This window comes from Lynx rufus, unplaced genomic scaffold, assembly GCF_022079265.1.
Source record: "Lynx rufus isolate CCGP_SWC_20201006 ecotype Redwood Valley unplaced genomic scaffold, mLynRuf1.p SCAF_5, whole genome shotgun sequence".
Classification (NCBI taxonomy): Eukaryota; Metazoa; Chordata; class Mammalia; order Carnivora; family Felidae; genus Lynx; species Lynx rufus.
This window is the reverse complement of record NW_025814867.1, coordinates 103,105,516-103,121,422: the sequence shown is the minus strand read 5'-3', so window position 1 is coordinate 103,121,422 and position 15,907 is coordinate 103,105,516. Positions and strand designations below refer to the sequence as shown.

At 39.2% G+C, this 15,907-nt stretch overlaps 1 protein-coding gene across 1 annotated transcript in view; it reads right to left on the bottom strand.

Annotated features, from left to right (window-relative positions):
- Nucleotides 1–15,907, bottom strand: part of MORC1 (MORC family CW-type zinc finger 1) — a 162,780-nt gene that overhangs the window by 28,431 nt on the left and 118,442 nt on the right. Inside the window, exons 18-20 of the mRNA XM_047100229.1 lie at nucleotides 14,052–14,119; nucleotides 12,061–12,306; nucleotides 9,082–9,186 (exon numbers count right to left, since the gene is read on the bottom strand). Of these exons, the coding sequence (XP_046956185.1) occupies nucleotides 9,082–9,186; nucleotides 12,061–12,306; nucleotides 14,052–14,119 (419 nt within the window). The remainder of the gene's footprint in view (nucleotides 1–9,081; nucleotides 9,187–12,060; nucleotides 12,307–14,051; nucleotides 14,120–15,907) is intronic.

Genomic DNA, 15,907 nt, shown 5'->3' with positions numbered 1-15,907 from the left:
CCTCTCTCCCCACACTCTCCCCTCCAGCCTCTCCAATTCCAATTCCACAACACCAGGTTTTCAGCTTCGGGATTACCCTCTTCCCTCCCTCAACCCCTCACGCGCACCCCCTCTAGCTCTCCCTTTGCTTCCACAAAGTGATTTCACTCTCTCAATTTTCATTCTTTACTCCCATCTCCTGGCCCAACCAATTAAGGCTTGAATTTGCCCTCTTCATAAAATGGCTTTTAAAAATGTTCTTCATAACACAAATAACTATTTTCATTCTGTGCACAAATCATAACATTAATTCTCATAAAAACCTTGAAAGTAGATATTATTCCCATTTTATAGACAAGAAAACAGAAGACCATAAGTTGATACAACTGACAAGTGGCAGGTAAGTTTGAATTTGAACCTGGGTCTGTCAGAGCACAGAGCCTGTCAACTTTCCGTAAAATAATGCTAACACGTGGTTTTGTAAAATTATCTTCCAATTTTCCTGCTCCTTTAGAGCAAGGATCATATATTTTTCATGTGTGTCTCTCAAAATCTCTAACATAGTAATGTTCAATACATTTGTCTTAACGTACATGGTTGCTGGCAGTCACTGGCACTTGAATATTCAGATTCATAAGTTGCTCAAGAGATTTTCCTTTAGGTCCGGTGCTGGCTGTATCATATACTGACTCTGTGTCTGTTGCAAGTCTGCTGGTGAGTTGATGAATTATGCTGTGGAGAGTGAGCATAGACCATTTTTCCTCTGAAGCCCTCAGGGCAGCTCTGGTTTGTATCTCATAAAGGAGCTGGCTCCTCCTGTGAAATTTCTGATGCCGTTAGCAACAATCACAGCATTCTACAAGTTCGTATAGAAGCAATGGTAACATCATCAACCAGGAAAACTAAGAAATGGCCTGCTTTTGAAGGTAAGGCAACTTCGATCATCTGAAATCATGTTTTTGTGATACCCGAGCAGTTTCCCATTAAAAAACAATTTCTGTTAGGAGTTGGAAAAATGATACATATTTAGGGTGAATGCAGCTGATTTAGGGACTGGCTATGCAGGTTGTTTTTCTTCTTTCTCTACTTGCTTTGCAGCTGAGTCATCTTTTCACCTCATTATCATATAGCACTGCTGACCAAACAGAGCGCTGTTAGCTGTTATTTTTGGGGTGCCGTGGTTTGGTCTTGTTTGGCTGCCACAGAGGATAGACATAGACACTGGAAACTCATCAGCTATTCCAGGTGTCCCCCAGATATTGTGACATACCACGGAGCCCCTGTCAGTGGCCCTAGGGATTCACACCTGGTTGATGACTTTCCTGGGCTGGAATCAGCCTCTTTTGAAAGATGCCCCCAAATGCTAACCAGGTGTAATTGGTAAAGGACTTAGTTCTGAGACAGAAAGGTGCTTCCACCCACTCATTCCTTTATTCATATATCTTTCTTTAGCCCCAGAGAGTGCCACATTCTGAGCTAGACAATAGAGGTTACTTCTTTCATAGCAAATACAGAGGCTCCACTGCCAAACTCTTGAAATACATCTGTCAACGACGATCTGGCCACTAAGTTTTCTAAAGTGTCTGCAGAAAATGAAATCAATCCATCTGCCAATCTGTGCTTGAGGACAGGTGCAAGCCAAAAACGACTGAAATGGCCACAGCGGACAAAAAGACTCAAGTCAGTCTGACCAAAATGGTGGTATTATTCCTGGTTATTAAATAGGCAGGTCTAGGGGGCACCTACGTGGCTCAGTTGGTTAAGTGTCGAACTCTTGATTGTAGCTCAGGTCATGATCTCACATTTTATGGGATAGAGCCCCGTGTCAGGCTCTGTGCTGACAGTGTGGAGCCTGCTTGGGATTCTCTCTCTCCGTCTCTCTCTCTGCTCCTCCCCCGCTGGCACCCCCTCTCCTCTTTCAAAATAAACTTATAAAATAAAATAAAATAAAATAAAATAAAATAAAATAAAATAAAATAAAAATAGGCAGGTCTAACCTAACCTGAAATAACCACAACAAATGTTCTTTGTCTGAGCAACCTAGCTTTGCTACTGATATTCAGAGCAGACACACAAAAAAATGATTATTATAAAATTTGGAAAAACAGCAAATACCAGTATTCAGGAAGGCAGTAAATGCTGCTTCATATTAGAGTCAGAAAATATGCATAATGTCAATTTGGAACACATACTCCACCAAGATGAATAAAAGCATAGACACGTGCAACAAAAAGTTGGTACTTTTGGGGCGCCTGGGTGGCTCAGTCGGTTGAGCGTCCGACTTCGGCTCAGGTCATGATCTCACGGTCCGTGAGTTCGAGCCCCGCGTCGGGCTCTGTGCTGACAGCTCAGAGCCTGGAGCCTGTTTCCGATTCTGTGTCTCCCTCTCTCTCTGACCCTCCCTCATTCATGCTCTGTCTCTCTCTGTCTCAAAAATAAATAAACGTTAAAAAAAAATTAAAAAAAAAAGTTGGTACTTTTATCACTCTGACTTGAGTGTCAGAAAATTATTCCCACTCAACTTCTCTAACTTACTGTTGGCATTTGTAATTTTATTCCCCTGGTGTTACTGAATTTTGAAACTTTCTTCAAACTGATCATTTCCTTTCCTGACAATCTGCTGGAGTCTGGCAGCCTAATTTTCCCAGTCACCTTTCAGAACAGACACCCTAGGACACCTAGTCTGTACTGTCCCTTCTTACATCTCATCTGGTATGATAACTTGAGACGGTGACCTCCTTGCTAGGATGCTTGGTAATCTAGTCCCACTGCTTTGCTTTTATTTTTACTGCTTCTGCTAAGCATAGGGTAGTGACAGCTGATCAGATGGCTTCATTTTGAAGGGCACTGGGATGGTATGGAGTTCAGATGCCAAAATTTTGCCTGGAGTAAAGCTGAACTGCCAATATATCACATAGCAAGGCACCAGAGTTTTTAATTGAACTTAGACAAACTTTTAATTACAATAGTACCGCAGGGCAATGTTCTGGTAAAGCAAAACTGTGGTAACCTTCACTCAGACATTGATTCCCCTGACAGAGGCTAGTGCATTATAAGAGGTGACCTAAAAGAATTTCTTCTTCCTCCCATCTGGGGTTAACTGGGAGGTATTTTGAACTTTACACGTAGGATTCAAAATGCCTGAGACAGAAGGAGTTCAGAATATCCAGTATTCATCAAAAGAGAGGGCAGGGATGTATTTTGAGCATGGAAGATGAAAAATAATAGAATTCTCTGGAGGCCAAAGATCAGGCAATGCCAGCTCATGGAAGGGGTTGATGGCCAAGTTAGGACCACAACCACATTACTACAAGTGATAGCCCTGGACAAGGAGAAGATTCTCCTTTCCAGGAATCATCCCTGTGATGATGATCCTGATGATTACTATGTGACTCCGGGTTGACAGGAAAGATTAGAGTCAGGTCTTAAGCAGAAAAGATCTTTACTGGATAGGTCAGATTTAGGGTATATAAGGGGGGGAAATGTGCTAAAGGGAAGTTAGCTTAATGTGGGCAAGGAGGATGGATTGATTTTTTGAAATGAATTCAAGACTTGTGGCTGGAGAAGGCCCATCTATGGAACTTAGGAAACCTGTATAAGCCCAAATACTGAATATTAATCAATGCAGTATTTATTTGTACCTAGAAATCCTCACCCCTGAGTAAAGTGTATTTGTGTACTCCAACCAACCTGTGTGGAATGGGCTGGGTGAACGGACATGGGGGACAGTATATGGATGACAAGTGGAGAAGTCATAAGGACATGCAGTGAAGAAACTGAGAGTTCAAGCTGAACAGCTGGGGCTCAAGGTGATCACTTCCCAGCAGTGTAACTCTGAGCAAGTTTATTTTCCCCACCTCTAAGATGGGGATGAAAAGAGAACTTACCCCTCAGGTTAAAAAGAGAATTGGATGAGATGATATATGTGAAGCACGGGACCTCAATTTCATCATGGCCACAGAGAAAGAGGAAAGGCTAATCCCACTAAAACTAACATATCCAGGCACACACACAGCATAATTTCAGAAGAATACAGTCTTACAGGGTCAGAGATAATAAATCTGGATCACATTTGCTACCCTGAAGTGGTGGAGGGAACTGCAGCTGAGCTGACGAGCTCATGAAAAATAACAAAAGAAATTTGCTGCGGTGCAAACAGATAGCCCAACACATATCATCCCCAAAGGTCCAATGGGGAGGCTACCTAGGGCGTTTTGGAGAGGTCTGAAATGTTCTTAAAAAACTCCTCGTTATTTTCATGACACTTTTTAATCTCTAGAAAATGCCTAGAGTTTTAACTGAATCCCAGTTGGAGACTTCCACAGTGCCAGATGACGTGCAAGGTCTTACCAAGAACACTCTCATTGCATGGACTTTGAAAATGCATGGACTGCACTGGCTAACAGGCCAAGTATAAATTAATATCAACGTGGAAAAAAAAAGGCTACAGAGGCAACACCAATGAACTACATGATCAGAAAAGCAACTGGAGATAAGGAAAACAAAACCCAAAGTGCCACACGAATGATTTGGGAGCATGTTAAATGTGAGACACAGTGTGGAACACAGAGACAAACATTAAAAATGACTAGAAAATGAGGATTATCTCAGTGAGAAAAGAAAACAAAAGACTATGTTTTCCTAAAAAACAGCTTCAATAGACCATAGGCCTTGAAGAGAAAGGAATATGAGGAGCATTCCATCAAGAATGAGGCAGAGGGAGTGGAGGAAGAAGTTAGGTAAAAGGGTGAAACAGTGGCAAGGCTGAGTGCCACAGATGAGAGGTCTTGGGAAGGCGAGGGATACCATGGCTGCAGTAACCAGCAATGTCAGATTTGACAGAGATCTGAAAAGCCATCAACATTCTCGCCATTTCAAAGTTGCACAACTGTCAGGAGGACAGCCAGAGTGAGGTGAGCCCAAAATTTGGAAGAGAGAAAAAGGAAGTACGTTAATATGAAAAAAATCCATTCAAAAGGCAGACAGACACAACAAAAGAAAGAATGTGCTTATCAGCATGGACCTGTTCTCCATACACTGTGAAGATACATTCCTAGGAGCACAGGTAGACACAGGGCCTAGGTGCTGGGCTAGCGCCCTTTTAGCGTTAGTCACATTGGTAACATCGGCCCTGTCATGCATTTTAAGGGAGGTGGATATGGCAGCCTGTCTTAGCTGGAAGCCTTTTTTTTTTTTTTTTTTTTTTTTTTTAAATTTTTTTCAACGTTTATTTATTTTTGGGACAGAGAGAGACAGAGCATGAACGGGGGAGGGGCAGAGAGAGAGGGAGACACAGAATCGGAAACAGGCTCCAGGCTCTGAGCCATCAGCCCAGAGCCTGACGCGGGGCTCGAACTCACGGACCGCGAGATCGTGACCTGGCTGAAGTCGGACGCTTAACCGACTGCGCCACCCAGGCGCCCCAGCTGGAAGCCTTTTAAATATTCAGGCACATAACTCACCAGTAACTGTCAGCCTGTAATTGGCCAGCCCATGCAGATTGGCATAAAGGGTGAGAATGCATGGTGTAAGTCAGCATGTGACTTCCAAGTGGACAGAGGCTGTGTTTATCTTACAAATGACCCAACTGCCATTATGCTCTTATACAACAGTCTCATGAGTTTGGATAATGAAGAATCATCCCTGTGAGATGGACCCTATTTGATGTACAGAGCATATATTTCTGAGCCTATTACACTTGAAAATAAGGCCCAGGGCCCCAGTAACTTCACCAAAATAATAAAACCACCTGATTGTGAGGGGGTGCGAAGTATCGTGTATGGTATCGAATTGTTCTTCTCTAAGTGATAACCTTTTGCAGCACTGTTAGCCCTCAGTGCCTTCCTTCTTTAAATGAGACAGGTACAGAGTCAGAATTAAAGCACGTGCACATATACACATACACATATAACACTACAAGTAGAAGATAACTGGGTATAAGCCCAGGGGTGAAGAAGAACCATTTTTTTTAATTTCTGAGTTTAAGAAAGTACAGACAGACAAATATTCAGAAGTATTTATGTCCTACTGAAATTCCTGCAACTACAGCCAAACAGAGAAATTAATGTGCATCTGTGGATAATGCATATTTATCCAAATTAATTAGACACACTGAGTTTGGGAACAGACTTCCTGCTAAAATCAATGGGGCACAAACAAATCCTAACACACACACACACACACACACACACACACACACACACACACAAGTAACACAAAACTTGAGAAATATTACACGAAAAGACAACAACAATTTTAATATAAATGTCAGACCTAATTTATGAAAAAGTACTTGCTAAAAGCTATATGCAAAGCCTAGGGAGGTGACAAAGCAATGGCCATGTGGAAAACATGCCAACCAGATTCTGGAAAGCAGGCTTTGACTAGTACTGCTCACAGGTGCAGCTACATCATGGTTTGCTTCAAAGAGGCGGTGTTATTTACAACACTAGTTGAGCTTTCTCTTCCTTTCTGGCTGCTGATTAAATTTTGACCCTTTTTCTTTTGAAAACAGAGTAAAACCTTGGATTTCTAGTAACTTGGTCTGAAAGTGTTCTGCAAGATGAGCAAACATTTGTAATTAATTTTAACTTGATAAATGAGCAATGTCTTGCAACATGAGTAGCACGTGACACTGAACATCACATGATCACAACTGAGCCAATGGTTCTTTTCTCTCTCTTTCTCTCTCTCTCGTAGGATTATGGGTGATCATCTCCCATGCTCGGATTCTCAGTCTCAGGCCACAGTGTTTGGCAGAAATCAGTGATTTTTCAGAACGTTGGAAGGTGGCTGCAACAGGCACTAATGTATTTTTTTTGTCACTTCAAAGCACCTATGGACAGTCCTTTGCTTTTCCATACAAGAGTAAGCTTAGGAATGCTTTGCTTCAATCTAGGTCAGGCTGCCTGCAGATATAGACCCTTTCCTCTGCTGCCTTATTGCCAGTTACATTAAATACAGTATATGACACGAGTTTATTATACTGTATTGTAGTCAGCATCGTGCAAGGGTATACAATGGACCCCCATGCATCAATAGGTTGAAAAGAAAGGCGGTAAGAAGGAGATGATTACAGTGGAAGTTAAGAAGGAAATCACTGAGAAGTACAAATGAGGTGCAAGTGGCTGAAATTGAAAGATTTTATAAGAAGTCTACGTCTGCATCTTTTCCAGTGAGGTTAGGGAAATGTGTAAAATGTGGGAAACAGTGCAAAATTTTATAGAAAAGCACTGCCTGAAAAAGGCTGTAGCAGTGCAAGTGATGAATCTATTTAATGACAATGCAATGTCACATTTCCACAAAATCATCAAAAGGAGGCAAAAGCAAGTGTCATTGGATAAGTTCCTTGTTAAAGTTGCAGGAAAGAAAAAGATTCCATTGAGCCAATAGACAGCAGTGATTCCGTCAGTGATAGTGAAAGCTGTCCTACACAATAACCCTCCTCTCTCGTCTCCCTCACACCAGCCACAAAAATTTTCAAAGGTAAGTGCAGGTTAATTTGTTTACTTTTCTTTATATTTTGTATTTTCTTTATTATTTTGTATTATATTACAATATTGTAATCATTTTTATATGAGTTTTTTTGAAGTGTGGAATGAATCAACTGAGTTTCCATTATTTCTTATGGGGAAATATGTTTTGATATGCAGGTGTTTTGGATTACAAGAATGTTTCCCGAACAAATTATGTTCACAAACCAAGGTTCTACTGTACTTTGGTGTTCCCTTTCTTCGGAACCTGAATTTAGTTGTTCCTTTTTGTCAATATAAAGGTTTTTCCAGCACCCTTTCACAAATCACATCCTTCAGATGGCTTCTTCAAACAATGATAGTTTATTGATGAAGTGATGTGATGCCTGAGAGTAAGGGGGTAGGTAAGGGATGTGGATGAGACAAGACTGGCCATGAGTGGGTCACTGCAGAGCTGGGAAATGGGCACACAGGAGCTGACTGTAGTATGTCTGAAATTTTCTGTAATGAAAATTTTTTTAAATAAAACCTCCATTATTGTTATACCATGTACTTTCTGACAATGATTTTCTGCTGATGGGCACAGAAATTAGGCTGAAGTCTGAAAACCCATGTTCCTTATTGGCTCACTGGCAAATAAAACTTAATCCACAATTCCAAATAGCATTTTGAGATATCTTACCTAAAGACAGATACGATGAGGCCAGGCCCCTTTCTAAATACTCTCTCTTATATTATCATGTCAACAAATAGCAAATATCTGGGTGACTACAGTTATTCTTAAAGTTTAGCTATAAGCTTCTTGGTGATCAAGGTAAAAAGAGAACTATAGTGAGTAATAAAATTCATATTCTGATAAAAGGAAGCACTGAATGGATTTCTTCCTGACGTTAAATTCTAATGTCTAAATGAACTTTTAAATTATAGTACAAAGAACACTAGGTAACAAAAGGGATGTCTTTAACATAGCTTCACAGATGAAGTATTCCTCAAAAGGCCAGTCCTTGGGTCAATTCTTCCTAAATACCAAAGGCTTTCTTTCATTCTTGGCTCAGTAAGGCAAAGCAACTCTGCTGGGATCTACAGTATAGTCAGATCCATAGCTCTTTGATAATGATGACTGAAGTTAGAATCAGGGATACATAATCTAGGGGAATAAACAGAAATATATCTGCATTTCTTGAACAGACTTTTCTAGGGCTTTTCCCAGTGGCCTAGTGTAAGTCAGTTTAGAATTATACTTTCTGGCGAGGATCTATAATATGAATTACAGAAAGGGTCATATGCTTTGGATTTGGGCATGCAGGTTTCAGGATGACCTTCAAGTTATGTATATAATTTATATGAATTTATACACTACTAAAGCTTTTTCACCTTGACAACTAAAACGAAAATCATCATGGACTAATGGTCTGGAGGTACGATCCCAGTTACATTTTCACAAGTTCAGGTAGCCTTGGGTTTGTAACTAACTTTTCTGAGTCTTGTTTCTTCACCTAAAAACTAGGTTATTCGAATAAATGTTCCAGCTACTTTGAGGTACTAATATAGCATGCTTCTTGGATTCCTCTAACCTTCATGAATGGGAATAAATATCAAGGTGTCACTTAGTCCGTAAAATTTATCTCACCAGGATTATATCTGGATCGCTGTCGCTGGTTTCAACTTCGGTCAAAGCCTTACGTTCTGGCACAAGATTTTCGCTCTGCTTCCTACTCATCTCCCTAGAAGAGACCTATGGCAGGATATCAACAAAAAATACATGAGACTTAGCAGCAATCACTGGTACACATTAAATCACCTTTATTCAGCTTCTGTTAACTTCCGCACAGAAGCAAACTTCTGTAGGATAAATAGGACATTCAATATCTGATATTTGCCCTCAAGAAGTATATGATGTAAGTAAGTACTTACAAAAGTTAAATGACAATATACAATAAAGTAAAACTATCATCAGGCAGATTAAGCATGAAATGAGTGCTGTGGACTATGGGGATCAACAGTGAATCAAAGGGCTTGTAGTAGTTTGCGAACAATCTCCCTGAATTATTGCCCATACACCGAATAAATAATGTCTCATATGGATAGACACATTGTTCTTAAAATTTATGTAGATGTTGCTGGGGGGACATAAGATATCATTCATTTCAAAATATCTATGATGGCTTTCTCTTATGTAGTTCTTATTTTATTTTATTTTATTTTATTTTATTTTATTTTATTTTATTTTATTTTATTTGAGAGTGAGAGAGACAGAGGGAGGGCAAGTGAGAGAGCAGGGGAAGAGCATAGAGAAAGGGGGACAGAGGATGTGAAGCAGGCTCCTCACTGACAGCAGCGAGCCCTATGCAGGGCTCAGACTCACGAACTACAAGATCATGACCTGAGCCAAAGTTACACACTCAATCAACTGAACCACCCAGGTGCCCCTTTATATAGTTCTTAACCAACAGATCCTAGGCATGTCTAGTATTATGTGAGATGTCTGCGGTAATTTCTTGAAAAGATATCCTCATACTTAAAAAGGTGGGAAAACAGCTGATATGAAACATTTATGATACAGGGAAAGGTCTCCTTTGATTGGCATGGCTAAAGGTAGACTCTCAGCTTCTCGAGAGCAAGAACTGTGTCAGTCTCTGAGTCCTAAGCACCTGGCCCAGCATAAATGCTTAGTATGTGTTTGCTCAGTGAATTAACAAAGGACATTGAGAGAAAATTAAAAGGAATTAAAAGATGCAGATGTAGGAAACAATAAAAGTATTATTTTTATTGGGACCCTTGCTTTCAGGAAATGGGGGACAAAGTTGTTTAGCATAAAGGAAGGGGAAACTTCTGAGAAATACAAGACTGTGATAAAAACAATTCTCTAGGAAGAACAATTAATTACCTCTGTTAATAAAGCTGAACTGTGGTACATTTAAGCTACAACATTAGCTAATGCGAGAGCCATTGTTATCAAACTTTTGGGAAACATTACAAGATTTACATGGAGCATATCTGCCTTCCTAATTCCATTTACTTAGGCTAATGTTAAAATTAATTACACTCCCTGCACTTCCTCTGGTAGTGGTAATGCTCAGTGTATTTACTGGACAGGATGTTAGAAGTTTATTGGAAATAACCCTCAACTGATTGAAAGTTGTTTCAACTGCACTTTAAAATTCGGTTAAATTCATTTTTCAAATGTTTATAGAGAATTCCACAGTCTCCTCATCTATCTTCTTCAATTCTTAATCTAGATTTCAAATATTTTAAGAGAATGAGCTACCCAAAAATGGAATGAGAAAGGCTACCTTGGGAGGTAGTAAGTTTCTGTCACTAAAGATTTTCTAAGAGGGGCACCTGGGTGGCGCAGTCGGTTAAGCGTCCGACTTCAGCCAGGTCACGATCTCGCGGTCTGGGAGTTCGAGCCCCGCGTCAGGCTCTGGGCTGATGGCTCAGAGCCTGGAGCCTGTTTCCCATTCTGTGTCTCCCTCTCTCTCTGCCCCTCCCCCGTTCATGCTCTGTTTCTCTCTGTCCCCAAAATAAATAAACGTTGAAAAAAAAAATTAAAAAAAAAAAAAGATTTTCTAAGAGTCTATACACCATTTGCCAAAGATTTTACAAAAGAATGTGTGAGATATTTTTGCAGCACAACAATTATTCAGAATAATTCCTTTTGGAAGAACCATGCTGAAAATATCTTGTCTCCTACAGTGCTTAACACAGTATCTTTACACAGGGTGAAGTTCGGTGGATATTTGCTGATCAAATCAGTTTATTGCTTCCAGTGTCTATGGCAATTTATTTGAATATTTTCTCTGGTGGCCCATCTCTACTCTTTAAGGGTAAATTTAATTTTAGGGAAGACTAAAAAGGCATTAGAAATCAAATTTGATGAAGAAGGCAGATAACCTAGGCAATGAATTTCGGCTAACAAAAGATTTTAACCGGTAGTGAGATATTGCCTGTAACCGCTTAGCACTGAATCTGGCACAGGTAAATGCCCACTCAGTTGGAGGTATTCTTATTATTATAAGCCGAATCTAAGAGCAAGTTCTCAAAATGGAATTAAGCTAGAGTAACATTCTAAGAATAAAAGTGTAGTGAGTCTTTTAAAAGAAGCAAACTCACTTGGGAATTACGTGGTGGTTCATTTGTTAAAATCAGTCTCAACACTTAATTGTATTATCGACATTACATCCTATTTTTCAGAATCTCAACTAGAGGGGTAACTACCGATTATGAAATACAGCTAAGCATTTTTGCTATAAAGGCACTGAATGCAAAATCCTCAAGGTTACAGGCTTATCCTATATGCATAGTCTCTCTTAAATACAGATTTTAAATCCTTTTCCCATCCAGGCAGTTTCTGGGGTCCTTCAGTTGGTTGAACTCTCCACACACTGTGCTGATGTGCTGATATTTGCCACCTGACTTTTCCTCCAAAAGAGAATAGAGAAGAAAAAATAGAAATTGGGACCCTGTCCTGGAAAGTCAGATGACAATGTATATGCTATAATTAGAGAGCTTTAAAAATGTGAAAATGAAGCAAAACTTTTACCCAATGCTATTTCCAGAATAAGTGAATTACTATACATTTTGTGACTAAGAAAAGAAAAACAAACACCTGGGATCTCTTGGCTAGTCTGACGTTTTCTGGCAGGGCTGCTGGATGTCTCTGCTGTTGAGGTTTTGCTTTCTTCTGCATAGACTTCTTCATAATGTTAGCTTCTGCAATGTACTCCACCTCAGAGTCTGTCCCTTCTGTGTTTTTTTTCTGGCCTCTGTGGCTGACAGAAAGCTCAAAGGATGCAAGAGACTCCTGCTTCAAGTCCTGGCCCCAAGGCCTGACTTTCTCCGTTTTTGTATTTTCCTTGAATAACAAAGAACATGTTTTCATTGTTTGGTAGCCCTCTTATTTATAATTAATTGTCATCTCCCTCAAAACCTTATGAAATGAGGTGATACTTATTACTAATAAACACTTTAAAAAGCAGAAATGTAGAAAACAGACTTTAGCACTATTTTAGCTCATTCAGAATTTGATTTAGCAGAGCTGGGCTGAGTCCAGAAATCTTTTGATTCTAAAGATGGCAGAAAAGTACAAACTGAGAATGTGGTATGCTTCCTGACTTCCTCCCCACAGCGACTTACTTGCCTTTGGTTCCCTGGTGCATATACATCAATAATCTGTTTATCTTAAAGGCTGGATGGGGTTTATCAATCCTATATTCATCTTACCTGCCTGTTAAGAAATATGGATAACTACATAGGGGCACGTGTACCACAATGTTTATAGCAAGCAGTGCTTTCAACAATAGCCAAATTATGGAAAGAGCCCAAATGTCTATCAACTGATGAATAAAGAAGATATGGTTTATATATATAATGGAATACTACTTGGCAGTGAGAAATAATGAAATCCTGCCATTTGTAGCAATGTGGTTGGAACTGGAGGGTATTATGCTAAGTGAAATAAGTCAGTCAGAGAAAGGCAGATATCATATGTTTTCACTCATATGTGGAATTTGAGAAACTTAACAGAAGACCATGGGGAAGGGAAGGGGGAAAAATAGTTTCAAACAGAGAGGGAGGCAAGCCATAAGAGACTCTTAAACACAGAGAACTGAGGGTTGATTGGGTAGGGGGGCAGGTAGGGAGGAGGGGAAAATGGGTGATGGGCATTGAGGAGGGCACTTGTTGGGATGAGCACTGGGTGTTATATATAAGCAATGAACCACGGGAATCTACCCCCAAAGCCAAGAGCACACTGTATACGCTCTATGTTAGCTAACTTGACAATAAATTATATTAAAAAAAAGATTGGAAAATTCAAAAAATAAAATTAAATTAAAATTAAAATAAATTAAATTAAAATTAAAATTAAAATTAAAATTAAAATTAAAATGTCAGCCCTAAACCTGGTCTAAAATAATGTACTTCTGGGGCACCTGGCTGGCTCAGTTGATAAAGCATCTGACTCTTTGATCTCAAGGTCATGGAACCTACTTAAAAAAAATAAATAAAAAATAAAAAATAAAAAATGAATAAATAAAAGCATAGAGTTTTGCATGTGTGCATGCATGTGCATGCTTGTGTGTAATTGGTATAACCGGAAAGCCCTAAAGTTTAAAAAATATTCCCTCTAAACTCTAAATTTTAGATAATAACAGACGTTTGAAGGATATAATATAATATGACATTTAGGAAACACAAGGAACAATGTAGGAATTAATAACATATTTTTAGGCTGATATATAGCCATAAATTAAAGCAATCTATGTATATGATTACATATACACACACACACATATATATATATATATATATATATATATATATAAAACCATAGAAAATATGGGAAATATATTAAAACATTTAAAATGGTCATCATTTCCATACAGTAGGACAATGGGTATTTAAATTTTCTTATTTATACTTTATCTTCTAAGTTCTTCCTAATAAACATGTATACTCTAATAAGAAAAAAAATGGCAATTAAAAATATGTATTAGTGCTTCACTAACTGAACCATGATGACATTTAGCCCTTGATGAAGTCTTACCCTTCAAATGGGAAACATGACACAAATGGCTAAATCCTACTTTAATTACTCACCTTAGATGCTGAAGTTCGGCAGGTAGTAGTGAACTCCATGATTCTTCTTGTTGGTATAAACTGAGGTTTTTATGAAAAAAATCATTAGATGAATGTAAGTAAAAGCAACTTTCAATATGAATATTATAATAATTAAATATTCTTCATTTCTTAAAGACATTTCAAGATTGTATACCCTCAGCGTGACTGGGTGGCTCAGTCGGTTAAGTGACTTTGGCTCAGGTCATGATCTCACAGTTTGTAAGTTCGAGTCCCGCATCAGGCTCTGTGCTGACAGCTCAGAGCCTGGATCCTGCTTCAGATTCTATGTCTCTCTGTCCCTCTCCCACTCATGCTCTGTCTCTGCCTCTCTCTCTCTCAAAAATAAACATTAAAAAATAAAAATTAAAACAAAAAGATTGCATACCCTCACTGATAATTACTAAGGGGTCCCTTTCAGAGTAGATCTACTGCAGCAATGTTCTGATTAGGGATGACTGGATAACATAAGAGAAGGCAATGACTTGTCAAAGCATTACAGATCAGATGTCTCATGAGCAATTTCAGGGTACCACTGTATCAAACATGTCTCCACAGCCCCTGTCCCCTTTCTCTGGAGACTCTTTATTCCCTGTTTGCAGGTCCCAGCATCTGGACTAAATCCTGACCCTCAGCAATAGCTCTGTTTAGTTCAGAGCTCGAGGCCTGAGCCTGAAGGGACTTCTGAGGGTAGACCGGCCTTAACTGTGTCCCTAATAACTGGATGCTGCATTGTACTCATAGGCACAGCTAGAGAGAGAGGAAGCATCTGCTCTCCCTGAAAAATAAGTACCTTTTAAGCTAGTATTTTGATGTCATGATGGGCACGTTAAAAGGATGAGATGTTGACTAAATACACAGAGAAAAGATAAAGAGTAATACAGGCCCTGTACCCCATGCTCAGGTTCACTCCCCTTCGGAATAGATCCTGGTTAGGGGGTCTGTCTGGACCTCCTTTGTGTAGTACAGCCATTAATGTTTACTGAGCCACAAACACCAATGTGATAACCAGCTTAGTGGCCAGATTCTCTAGGACATAAAATTTACTTTCCTCTTCCAATTTCCCCTGAAATTGGGAGTCCTGGATGATTAAGGGTTGGCTCTGCTCTCTGCTGAAAAATTTTCTGATGTGGGTGGTTTAGAGTTTGAAATGGTGCCTTTTCCTCTGTCTTGAGATCCGGATGCCTCTTGGAACATTCTATAAACTGCTGGTACCCTTTAAGACAACTCTTCCAAAGCTGAATTCATTATTTCCTTTTATACCTGCACCCACTTTCAACCAGTACTTCCTAATACATTCCCTCTTTTCACCAGTGACATCACCAAACACCCAGTTACCCAAGCTAGGTTATCCTTGGTTAATCATCACCCTCAACCCTCTCCACCTAATCAGTGATAAAGTCTTGTGGATTTCTTCCCTTAAATCTTTTTTTTTTTAATTTTACACTAGCCTCAAGTCACCATATTGTTTAAAGCTTTTTATCATCTCTTGATTGAACAATTTTCTATAATCTTGTTTTTCTTGCTTCTAGTTCACTTCCCCCTCATCCACCAAGGGAGAATTAATTGCTTTATTTTCTATGCCCCCATGGCATTATTTCTTTTTAGATGTTTATGTAGAAAATATATTCACATGAAGCAATATACATTTTTAAAAGTACGTATTTTTTAAAAATCTCCTGATTACTCCATTCTTCATTTGTCCAGTTCACATTCCACTGCTGTTACTTTTCTGTTTATCTTTCCAGACATCTGTTTATACCTCATACGGAAGCATACATAAGTTTTCCCCACAGATTTGAGGTATGCAAAAATGGTAGTATATTATACATACAGTC